Source organism: Papaver somniferum, chromosome 1, assembly GCF_003573695.1.
Source record: "Papaver somniferum cultivar HN1 chromosome 1, ASM357369v1, whole genome shotgun sequence".
Classification (NCBI taxonomy): domain Eukaryota; kingdom Viridiplantae; phylum Streptophyta; class Magnoliopsida; order Ranunculales; family Papaveraceae; genus Papaver; species Papaver somniferum.
The window spans coordinates 240,473,714-240,486,610 of record NC_039358.1 but is presented as its reverse complement, the minus strand read 5'-3'; the positions used below and the strand labels follow the sequence as shown (position 1 = coordinate 240,486,610).

At 36.3% G+C, this 12,897-nt stretch overlaps 1 protein-coding gene and 1 long non-coding RNA gene across 2 annotated transcripts; one reads left to right on the top strand and one right to left on the bottom strand.

Moving 5' to 3' along the window:
• The first annotated feature begins 595 nt into the window (after nucleotides 1-595).
• LOC113339395 lies at nucleotides 596-1,244 on the top strand. Its single transcript, XR_003355070.1, has 2 exons — nucleotides 596-850; nucleotides 994-1,244. It is a non-coding gene; the product is annotated as an uncharacterized LOC113339395 (long non-coding RNA).
• Nucleotides 1,245-8,213: 6,969 nt separating this feature from the next.
• Nucleotides 8,214-9,071, bottom strand: LOC113274339 (natterin-1-like). Its single transcript, XM_026523756.1, has one exon. It carries the CDS (start codon nucleotides 9,069-9,071, stop codon nucleotides 8,214-8,216), a length of 858 nt encoding a protein of 285 aa, XP_026379541.1.
• Nucleotides 9,072-12,897: the final 3,826 nt, after the last annotated feature.

Below are 12,897 nucleotides of genomic sequence, written 5' to 3'. Positions count from 1 at the left end.
TGTTTGCTTATCTGATTTCTCTTTCTGAAAACATAGTGAATTAGTCACCGATTCTGCAATCTTTCATTATTGATCATCTTAGCTTCTAAGCACGAGAAGAGGCTGAAAAGGTACGAGTTTGATGAACTTTATTGACATCATTAGTTTACGAAGAATTATAAATAAAAGACGTAACTAGAAAATTCCTCACAATTTTATGAGATGGTTAATTGGCATTCTTCATTTGTTTGGTTTATTAATAGTTTCTTATGCATTGAGATTGAGTTGAAATTCTTTACATACTTCTGCAGGCCAAAGAAGGTGATGGATCCACAACACTTTCAATGGTCAGTAGATCATCCTTCCCGTTTGCATTCCTTTTTTATTTAATTTTTTCCGCCTTAATTATGACCTACGACAAATTGCGAAAATATGAGTTACTGGTGTGATCGAATTACTAGTAGTATTGTTGAATGAGGTATGCCTTTGTTTGTTGATAATTCTAATTGAAGTATATATGGTCCTGTGGATGTAATTGCAGTTGTTGATGATAATTCTAATTGAAGTATATATTCTAGTTGAAATTGATTTTCATCTCTGTTTTTATTTCTTTAACGAGTGGAAGATGATTTGGTTAAATGGGATTGTTCTTGTTTGGAAAAAGGAGAGAAATAGAGAGCTATTGATGGCAGTAAGAGTTGGTGACTAAAATGGCAAGGTTCGTGCTTGGAGGGTGGTTGAAAAATTGTCTCAACAAAATCCCTTGTGATTTGAAGGAGCTAATGCACAGATTCTTCTGCAACATTTTTGTAGTATGTTTTAACTGGCAGTACTCAGTTCTAGCCATCACGGGGGTTGAACATCTAAAATGGTATTGCACTCTGAATTTTATTATCTAGTTTTGTAACTAAATGGTGTCATTTCTTGTAAAGTTATCTACTAATTCTAAAAGGGGTTGGTGACTGATTCTTTTATGTTTCCCGACTAACTAATTTTTTTTATTTTGTATATAAGTTGGCTCAACTGAGGGAAGAGTTGGTGTCCATCATTTGGATTTGGATGATTCTCAGCAAGAGAAAAACTTCACCTTCAAATGTATAGAATTCTTGCTGCGATTGAAGCAACGATGGGTTGAGCTGAAAATGGACTGATTAGATGTATGTTAGGTGTTATAGGGAAGGATTTGGAAGGATTTGTGTTTGCTTATTGTAATACTTGTGTTTGATCTTTGTAATTTGTCCTAAATTAACTTAATTAAAATTTGATTTGATTTTTAATCTAACAAGCCGGGTAACGCGTGAACCCGCAAGCTTTGCCCGTTACAGGCACGGGTTGAAGAAATGACTACCCGTGAAGAATATCAACCCACGGGTTTTGGCCCGTATTAACCCGAACCCGTGTAACCCGTAACAAGCCATCCCCGGCCCGCCCGTTTGCCAGCTCTAGTCCATATAGATTGCTAAACAAAATATTTGGTGTGGTTGTTAGGCCCCCTCCTTTTTAGCAACAATTATTTGTTCAACTGATCCTCCAACTTTAACTAAAGATTTAAATGCTTACACATTCCTTTGGATGTTTGTATTAGGTACCTCCTTTTCTTTGAAGTTAAAAACCGCAGTTTGTAGACATACTCTTGGTGTCATAGGTACACAGAGGGTATAGTTTTACATAAAAAAAAGATCCCAAAATAGTGAATATGATTCGTCTTACACAGTAAAAGATCCTGCTATAGATTTATGTTGCTCCTCTAGAACTGTTATCATTAGTTTAATTGTATATGAAGAAGTTGTTGAGTAAAATTGCTTCAAACTAAATCAAAAGACTGAATTAGTGTAATGGACAAAAACTATGATTTAACACAAAAAGTAATTAGTAACGAATTTACATGTTCCTAATTTATTTTAATTTGCAAAAATAAATAGTTAAAAATAAATTGGATCGTGCTCGACCGAATTTGGGCCAGTCACCCATCTCTTTCGGTAATCTAGCTTATGATTATTTATCTTGATAAATTTGCTCTATCATTCATTATCGCAAAGATTTTTACATTTTTTTATTTTCAATAAGCAAGATATAGATATAAGATTTAAATTCTTTTGAACTGATGATTTTCTTAAAAGGAGAACATTAAACATTTTGTTACAGGAGATGAGACAAACACTAGGACTGAGACCGCTGGTGAGGTGGTCAAATGACTTGGTTTGTGTCATTACACGTATTTAATGAGAGACAAGGAAAAACATAATCTTTTATGTTTGCCAAATTAGCTTGCTTTACATAACCGTGTCATGTCTTTGGGGAGTCCCATATCGTCATTGTGTATGTCTTTAGTGGTTAATTGTAATGGTGGGTTGTGATTGTACCACCTGGTGGCTATCTAGTCGTGGATTCTAGGGTAGTATTTGAGAGATTTCTATACTCTTGTGTCTGTAATGGTAAGGGAATCGAAGAATAAGAAATCAATAAAACTTCTTTTATTTAGGATGTGTTCATTTAACTCAGAGAGGCTTGATTCTCATGAGTTAAGAGAGGTTTATCCTCAATTTATCCACCCAATCTTTTCGTCGTACTCAGGTACATGAAAATTGGTATCTAGAGTCGTTCGATTATGTTAGTTTCTTTAATAGAGGTTGCAGATTTTGATGAGTTTTATCTAATCGAATTTATAGAAGATGAATTATTATCACAAAATATTTATGGCTTACTAAAACTTCAAGCTAGAGTAGCAGAGAAGATGGATGATGAACTTGATTGACCTCCTAATATGATATCTGGATGCATGAACATCTTGTGGTTGCAGGAATCCTACACTACACCCCTCATATGATTTCATTATTAATCAACTCATTTTTAGGTTTACACTCTTAATTTTATTGATCAATCTTTGAATGTTCTTACAAGAAAAGATAAAGAAATCAAGAATGATCTCTGCTCTAGACTTTCTCTCCCCTATTTACTTGTTTCTTACTCAAAAAAGATCTCTCCCTTTCTTTACAACTCGAACGACTATTTATAAGGAAATACATAGTGGATGACAGCTAATCTGTCCTTTATTTTCGGGTATGGTCTGTGACATTCTCGCAACCTTACAAATGTTCATTTTCGCAAGCTCTCTAATTTTCGCAGGATTATCATATCTTTCTTGTGATCTTAGCTGACGTCATTTATTTTATTCTTCCTGAAATTGTTCTGCGAAGCTGTTGTATTGTGTTGTTGATAATTTCGCTGAAATATTGTCATTGCGAGATTCTTATCCTACATATCTTATCAACGGAAATCAAGGAAATACTATTAATGGAGCGTAGATTATATGATGAGAATTCAGAAAAAAGCCTTGGATTAATCCAATCAGTGGTTCAACAATTGAAGACGATGAAGAAATGCATCGCTGACCACATGGAACCAACTCATGTTGTTTCAGATTCGGATTCAGTAAGTGATTCAACTCAGAAATCCTCAATTCCATTCGCTGAAGAAGAATATGAATCTCTCGATTGCAAGTTGATTCCTCCTTTTTTTCTTTGAATAAAATGAGAATTCAACAGTCCTAGACTCACATGAAGAATTTTTTCACCTAATTGGAGATTCTGAACTTCTATAAATCACTAACCGGTGACTGTTTTTCTATTTTTATCAATTCATCTCGTTGCATATTTGACCGTGGAAAAAAGTTAGACATTAGGAAGATTTTTTATGATCGTGTTGGAGATTATATATTAGGTTCTGTCACGACTATTTATGGTTTTTTGTTACCTAATGTGTGTTCAATTCTAATAGATAAATATGATTGGAATTTTGTTCTAGAGCTGCTTTATAAACATGGGTACTGGTCAGATTCGTGGTCTAGTGCTTTATTTGGTTGTATTTTAGTTAGAGGTAATATTTTTAGTACTTCTTGGATATTGTTTGATAAACTATCTAAAAGTGAAGATGGGAGTTCGATTGTTGGCGGCAATTATTTTCTACTACTGCTTAAACAGAGTAAAGTGAGATATAAGTTTATAGTAGTTGAATGTCTCTTAATATTCATGAATTATGTTCGTTGGATATACGATCGTGGAAAGGTGTTACATAGTTCTAAAAGGTATTTTTCTTTTTATTTTAAAGATACTTATGAATTTTTTATAGGTACAAATACTTCTTGGGTGACTATTCTTATTGGGTCAGTTTTGATGGATGCATACATGGTGATTCTGTAAGTAAGCTAATTCTAGAGCATGGGTATTCAAATGTGTTTTTGTTCGTTGAAAATGGTGGAAATCATGAGGCTTGCAAGTGGTTTGAAAAAATGTTGTAGCAAGGTAAATTGTGGTTGTATGTTTTTTTTATGGTATTATTGGGTTTTCCTGTCTCTACTAGCTGGGGTGGGAAGTACATATTGTTACTTAAGAGTAGGATATTGAGGAGTTTGAATGGTGATGAAAGGAACGCACACTTTCCTGCAGCTACAAAAGTTTTCTTGGTTAAGTTATTAAGGATAGTATATGGTTGTCTAGATGAACTCCTGAGCTACAAGTTTTTTTAAAGGGGTATAATTATCTGTTGGTGCTTGTGTTCTCAAGTGTCCGAGCTCAGTACTTTTGTCGCCCAAGGATTAATTCCTTCTTACTCTCCTTATCATCTTTAGTTGTGACCCCTGGAATTCTTACTATTCAGCTATATCTACAGGTCACACATGCTCCAATTGTGCCAAAGTTAGTGGACTTTTTCAGATGGAAATTCAAATTGCACTCTACAGGCCTATGGAATGTGTGTCACAATACTCGCAAACAGTTTATGAAGGTAACCTTAAATTATTTTTTTGTGTGGACTCAACACCTTTAAGGATACTCAACATTTTAATTCTTATTACAATCGATTGGAAAATTTGTTTTTCATCTCAAGAGGGATTGTATATGAGTGGAATTATATGAAAGAAGGTTGGAAATCAAAGTTTTACATACTAGTATTATTAACTTTCACATTGTCACAATTCTCCAAGATACTTATCAGTGTCAAGCATTTCAGACATTTTAAGTTCAGCAAGAAGAACATTTTTAGCACCAGGACTGATATTATGACTAAAAGAGACACCAGATTTCTCTACATTGAGCATTTGTCCAGAAACATTACCAAATTAAGTTATCACATTCATTATACCAGCAACATTGTGCTATTAGCTTTTGCAAAAATGAGAATCATCAGCAAACATAATGTGAGTAATACCTGGAGCATTCCTAGCATCCTTAACACTTGAAACATAATGGTTAGATTCTTCCTGCAAGAGAAGCCTAGATAGATACTCCATACAGACAATAAATAGATAAGGGGTTAAAGGATATCGTTGTCTAATTCCTCTAGTCAGAGTGAAACTATCAGTTGGAGTACCATTCAAGAGAATCGATATTTGAGTAGTGGAGATACATTGTTCTATATACCTGCAAAATTTCTCGTTAAAACCAAACTTCTTAAGAATTCCTTGCAAGAAAGGCCATTCAATCCTTTCATAAGCCTTAGAAAGGTATAACTTTAGAGCCATAGCACCACTGTATCCCTCTTTATATTTCATAGTATGAATCATCTCATGAGCAACAATAATGTTGTCATGTATGGCTCTTAAGGCACAAAAGCATCCTGGTATTGGGATATTAGGTGTTTCATATGTGGTTTTATCCTATTATCTATGATTTTTGATATGAATTTACAGATAGTGTTACACAGACCAATGGGTCTGTAGTGAACATGATTTGTAGGACTATCTATCTTAGGAATCAAAGATAAGCAAGTTCTATTAAAAATAGTAGGCATTTAACCAGTTTCAAAAAAAAATCCGAACAACTATCACAACATCATTTCCTACAATGTTCCAATTGGATTGATAGAATCCATATTGGAAACCATATGGTCCTGGAAAGCTCAAGGCAGCCATACTTTTAACAATATTGAAGATTTCATCAGTTGTAGGAATTCTAGTAAAACTAGTGTTGTCATGTTCAAATAAAATTGTATGTATATATAATATCAAAAATGTTATGAGAAACACAAGGATTAGTTGTATTACTAACACAACTGAAGTGAGAAACTAGCACATTAGCTATATCATCACCACTATTATACCAATTACCATTTGAATCACACTGAGAATCAATATTTTTCCTAAACATTCTTATGTTATCCAGGCGATGAAAATATTTATTATTATTGTCCATATATGTTATGAACTTATCTCCTGATTTCTGTTTATAGAATTCAGCTTGTATATTAAACCAATGATCTAATTTTTAGTTATATCAGCTATTCTATCATGTGTTAGAGATAAAGGGAGATACTCTTTGAACATTATCCAATTGATTTTGGAGATTATTGATATTTCTATCAATGTCTCCAAATTCAATTTTGTTCCAATGTGAACGTCTTTTCCTAGTGTTTTGTTGCTTATAAGATAACTTAAAAGAAGGAGATCCCCTAGAATCAACATTCCAGGCAATACAAAGTTGTTGTTTACTCAAATGAATATCTTGATTTCAGGGAAACCAGGGTGACAATAGTTAAGCGAGTATTGAAGTTTGATTCCGAGATTTGAGAGAATTTTGTTGAAATGAAATTGTGTTTGTTTGAATCCAAGATTTAAATGTAGAGAATTTTGTTGAAATAAAATTAGGGTTTTCTTGATGATTCGTATGGATTAGTTCGTTAGAGAAATAGAAATAATGTTCTTCAAATTTTGTAATCAGTTTAGGGTTTCAGATTTTCTTAAATTTCTGTTCTCACACTCCGATTATCCTTAAATATTATGGGAACATTATGTTGATTTTAGAAAAAGATGAAAACTAATACCTCATATTATGGGAATACGAAGCAATGTAAAAGCATCTCCAGCGGTACTTTAAAAAATTCCTATAATTTGGTTCACGTATGATTTTTAATATTTTAATAAAAAAATCATGTTCAACGAAAAAATTAAAAGTGAATGTGAGGATGAAGCAAATGGTACCTACCAAACACCCATCAAGTCATCCACTAATTTTACAAGTTCTATCATTTAGAAAACTAAACATCCTAATCACCAATATCTATGATTAGGATCAGATACTTAAAGCATCTCTGATGGCAGCTGGGTGCTCTTTTTATGGGTAAGGATCTCTTTATGGATGTGAGATGAGATTTTCTTTAACTTAACGATGTGAAAAATAAAACCTATCTCCAACCATAAATAAATCTATTAGTTAAAAAACATTTTAAACCACATCTTTAACTCAACGATGTGAAAAATAAAATCCATCTCCAATCATAAACAAACCTATTAGTTGAAAACATTTTAAATTGTTAATTAGAAACTTAACTAGATAACCCCTTAATTTAATCACCTAAGGCTTAGATGATTATGATGAATTGATTTTTTTTGTTTCTTTTTATGTTTCCGACTTGAAGTGCATTAAAGGTTAAGAGGCTGTATGTAAGAGGAAGGATTTGTATGTATCTCCATCTTTCAACGAAAATCGAAGTCTACTGATATGGAAAACGTGATAAGAATTGTATGGATCCATGTCTTTTTCTTTTCTCTTTAGCTTTTCTTTATTTTTCTTTTCACTCTGTTCAGAAAAAATAAAAAAATTATGGATCCATGGGTAATGTTAGTTGCGGGATTTGATTTTAGCTTTAGACATCTCAGCAGAAGTACAAGCATACACAAATTAGCAATCAAAAAAATATCGGAAATACTATTTGACTCCCTATTCTCCACCTCCCTATTCACCTCCCTACGGTGATCATGTTAATTAAATCTAACGAGAAACTGTTTTTTAGGTTTGTTTGGATTTTTTTTTTTACTTTTTCTTTTATATCATTACCCATGAACTTTAATTTACCGTTGTACTATAATAATGCCGGCATCTTGATGGATGATTGACAATATACCACTGAAGATATTCAAGAAGGTTATATTTAGGAAAGCAACTGGTTTTGGTATTACAAATTACAATTACAAATAGCTCATAAACAAACATTACAAATAGCTCATAAACAAACACACACTAGTGGCATTCCCACTCTATATGACTGCCGCAACTTCCAAGGCAAGCCGAAGAATTTCTAATTGTTGCCGCTGCCACAGTGGAAAAAAAAAACCTTATTGCACAACCGAACATATTCGCGTCACATAGTTTGATGCTACATGCATCAGGTACAATCAGTGACCGACTCAGCCCCAAGAAAACATTTTGATGCTACATCCTCATAAACAAACAAGCAGGGCCTCATTCGAGATCGATCTGGACGCTCTCGTATCTGTAGTTGTAGGAATTGCTACCTTTAAATAAGCCATCACTCTTATAGTAGACCTTTACAGTTCCATTTGTCAAGACGTCGCGCTGAGTGTACGAGAAGGGTATGTCGCATGAAGCCCTTGTTGCCATCAGACTCACCTTCACGCTACTCATTGGAGGTACAGTAACTGTAAACTCAGCACCCACTTCAGTTTTCTCTTCCTTGCTTTCTCCCCATTGATATGAACTGTTAAACTCGTAGGAAGTCTCAATGCTGCCTCCCATCACTAGTGGGACACCGGCACTTATACTCACCTTGAGACCGATTTTCAACGAGACGCTAGCAGTCCATTCCCTAGTATGAGTTTCTGTACTCTTGAGAATCAATTTAGCCGTGTCAGGATATGGTTTTATGTTCCTGGCGCTCTCTTCAGTCGAAGGTGCAAGAATATGGTCGTCGTAAATCCTTGCATCAGTAAGGTGATAAATGACGTCATCGATAGTCCTCGACAAAACGGGCTCCTCAATGACCATTGGAGCGTACCCGTCGACATAGGTAAACAGAGTGGCCAGGCAGTTGGCTTTGCTACCCGCCGTGCGTCTCGCGCAAAAAGAATTGTTTGCCAAGCTTCGAAGAGCGATAGTATTGTCGTCACGTTGCGTAGGTATAAAAACAGTGTTGATGTGGTGGTCCATGGGATACCCATTTGCAAATACCCATGACGAATTATCGTCAAGCCTCCAATATTTGCCATACTGGATACTCTTCAGGCAGATGCCTCCGTCCCGACTTGGAAACACCTCATATTCGAAATCTGGCGAATTAGCGACGTCAAAATTATAATCCATAAACCCATCTCCATAGGCCTTGAGATGCTTTCCGTTGTCTCCCTTGATCCTGATAAGGTTGGGCAACACCACGATGGTGAAGGTTTCAATAACCTAAAACAAGACAAGATAACCTAAGCAACGAGATAAGAAGGATAATTCCCTTGTGTTTTCATTGATAACAAAGACTCCTATATAAAGGAGTAGGGTTACAAGATATTCTAAAAGAGGTTACAAGATATTCTAAAAGAGGTTACAAGATGTTCTAAAAGAGGTGAATATCTTCTCAATACAAGTAAGTAGATATATACAAAGTATACAAGAATATACCCAATACCCCCCCTCAAGTTGGAGCATGAAGAGTTGAAATGCCCAGCTTGAGAAGAAGAGTTTGAAATTGCTGACGTCCCAAGGCTTTAGTCAGAATATCAGCTAGTTGAGAGGTAGTATGAATATAGGATGGACGAATAGTACCTCGAAGTATTTCGTCACGTACAAAGTGACAGTCAATCTCAATATGCTTTGTTCGTTCATGAAAGACGGGATTATTAGCGATATGTATCGCTGCTTGACTATCACAGTGAAGCGAGACTGGTTTTGTATGTCCTACACCAAAATTCCTTAATAACCCTTTTAACCAAATGATTTCACAAGTTGTGGAAGCTAATGCACGATATTCTGCTTCGGCTGACGAACGAGAAACTGTTGTTTGTTTCTTTGTTTTCCAAGATATAGGAGAACCCCCGAGAAAGATAAAATGTGCCGTGAGAGAACGTCGACTAAGTGGACAACTAGCCCAATCTGCATCACAATAAGCATCAAGAACCAACTTGGAATCAGCACGAAGTAAAATGCCTTGCCCCGGGCTAGATTTCAAATAACGCACAACTCTAAGTGCAGCATCCCAATGTGATTGAGTTGGATGTTGTAAAAACTGGGAAAGAATATGAACAGAATAACATAGATCCGGCCGTGTAAGATTAAGATAGATCAGTTTCCCTACTAGCCTTCTGTAACGAGCAGGATCAGTCATAGGTGAGTCTGAGGCAAGAGCCAGCCTATGATTTTCTTCCATAGGAATATTAGCTGGTTTTGAACCAAGAAGACCTGTTTCTGTCAATATATCTAGAGCATATTTGCGCTGACAAAGAAAAATTCCTTTGGAACTTCTAGCTACCTCAATGCCTAGAAAGTATTTTAATTTTCCCAAATTCTTCATGTGAAAGCATCTGCCTAGATATTCCTGAAATTTTCGAATAGCATCTGTGTTGTTACCAGCAATAACAAGATCATCCACATATACAAGAATATACATGATAATATTCCCATGACGATACAAAAAAACGAATGATCATAAGCACTAGTAGAAAACCCATAAGTACGCAAAGCAGCTGCTAGCTTAGCATACCAACACCGTGGAGCCTGGCGTAGACCATACAATGACTTACGAAGTCTACAAACTTTGCCAGATAATCCCATACTAAAACCAGGAGGAAGTCGCATATAGACTTCTTCATTTAAATCCCCATGAAGAAACGCATTATGCACATCCATCTGAATAATTCCCAGTTATTTATTGCAGCAACTGCGAGAAGAGTTCTCACAGTAACCATCTTTACTGTGGGAGCAAAAGTTTCAGTGAAATTAATTCCTTCCTGTTGATGATTTCCAAAAACAACTAATCTGGCTTTGTAACGTTCAACAGAGCCATCAGACTTTCGCTTAATGCGAAAAACCCACATGCAACCAATTGCAGACTTGTTGGCAGGCAAATCTTCAATTGTCCATGTACCATTGGAAATAAGTGCAGCAATCTCATCCTGCATTGCCTGACGCCATCTTGGATCAGCCATTGCCTCTTTGAATGATTTGGGTTCAACATCAGTTGAAATAGCTGCAACAAAACAACGATGTGCAGTAGAAAATGCATCACAATTCACAAAATGAGTTATAGGATAGGGAGTACCTGAGGACTTGACTGGTATAGGTGAAGCTGCAGGGGAAACCAAGGTTGTGTTAGACTGTTTTAGATACCCTGCCATTGGACAAAATCTTTGTGCCTAACATTCTCGAATTTTGTGCGTTTACCCCGGCCAAGTGCCTCATCTGAAACTGTAGTACAATGATCTCGACAATCCGTATCTTCTGTGAGAGAAGAAGTTACAACATCTGTACCAGACGCAGGCACAGTAGAAGAAGAAGTAGGCAAAATCAATATGTGCATCATTCTCAGCAATGTGTGCTGTGTGATGTGCATCATCCAAGCAGACTGACGGAATATGAGAACTAATCTGTGGAGGTGTAGTATCAACAGGCGAGAGAGTAGCAGCGGAAGAAGAACCACCAGAACATGTGTATTATTGTAGTCAGTTGCAAAATGATCATCAGACAAATTGCTAGGAACTGAATCAGTGACCGCGTCAGAATACAGTGAGTGCAGTTTTTGAAGCTCATCATTATCCGCCAACGGGAAAGTATCTTCAATAAAATGTACGTCTCGAGACTGAAAGTAGTGACCTGTGTCAAGATCAAATAAATGCCAGGCCTTCTTTCCAAATGGATAGCCGAGAAATATGCAACGACGACTACGACTGCCAAATTTATCACCAGGATTGATATTTTTTGCGTAACAGAGACATCCAAACACCCTAAGAGAGTGAATAGATGGAGCCGAACCATACAGAAGATCATAGGGCGTCTTGAAGTGAAGAATACGAGAAGGGGTTCGATTAATTAAGTAGGCAGCAGTAAGAACACATTCTCCCCAAAAGTCAAGTGGTAAGGATGCTTGAAAACGTAGCGCACGAGCAACATTAAGAATGTGACGATGCTTTCTTTCCACCCTAGCATTTTGCTGTGGTGTCTTAACCACCGAGGTTTGATGAATAATGCCATTGTTTCGAAAATAAGAGGCAAGACCTTTGAACTCGGTTCCATTATCACTGCGGAAAGTCTTAACCTTTCGAGTAAACTGTCTGTCAACTAGTGCAAAGAAATTGTTAACAAGGTAGGTACCTCATCTTTGGTTTTCATCAAATACACCCAAACACATCTAGAAAAATCATCGACAATGGTTAAAAAATATCTGGAGTTACAGGCACGATTTGGATGATAAGGACCCCAAACGTCGCAATGAATTAATTCAAATAAATCGACTGCCCTACTAGTGCTCAATGGAAAAGAAGTACGAGTTTGCTTGGCTCTATGACAGATATCACAAGCATGAAAATCTAACTGACTATCAACACAACCAATCTGAGGTAAAGACTTCAAAGCTTGGATAGAAGGATGACCAAGCCGTTTGTGCCATAATTCTGCTGCATTCTTCTCTAACACAACGTTGACACGAGCTGGTTTCCCCTTTATCAAGCAATACAGCCCATCCATGAGCTTACCCATACCAATCCTCGTCCTCAAAGTATGGTCCTGTATAACACATTCAGAGTTAGTGAATTGGACACTTATATTATCTTCTGTGCATGAGTAGCATGCGATGACGATAAAAGTTGAGAAACCGAGAGAAGATTGCATGTGAATTGAGGAACAAACAGCACATTGTGCAATATAAGAAAATCATTTAACTGCACAATGCCAATTTTGGTTGCTTGTATGCTGACACCATTAGGCAGACCAACCTGAAGAGGACTAATATTATAACAAGATGCAAACACAGTGTCATCACAACAAACATGGTTGGAGGCTCCTGTGTCAACAATCCAGATGTGACCACGCTTACCAGAGAGACGAATATGATTTGCAGTCTGCATCTCACCAACAATAGCGTTTGCCTTAGCCGCTGGTTGGTTACGGTGAGCTTGTGACTCGGTTTTGGGATAAGCTGTAGGTG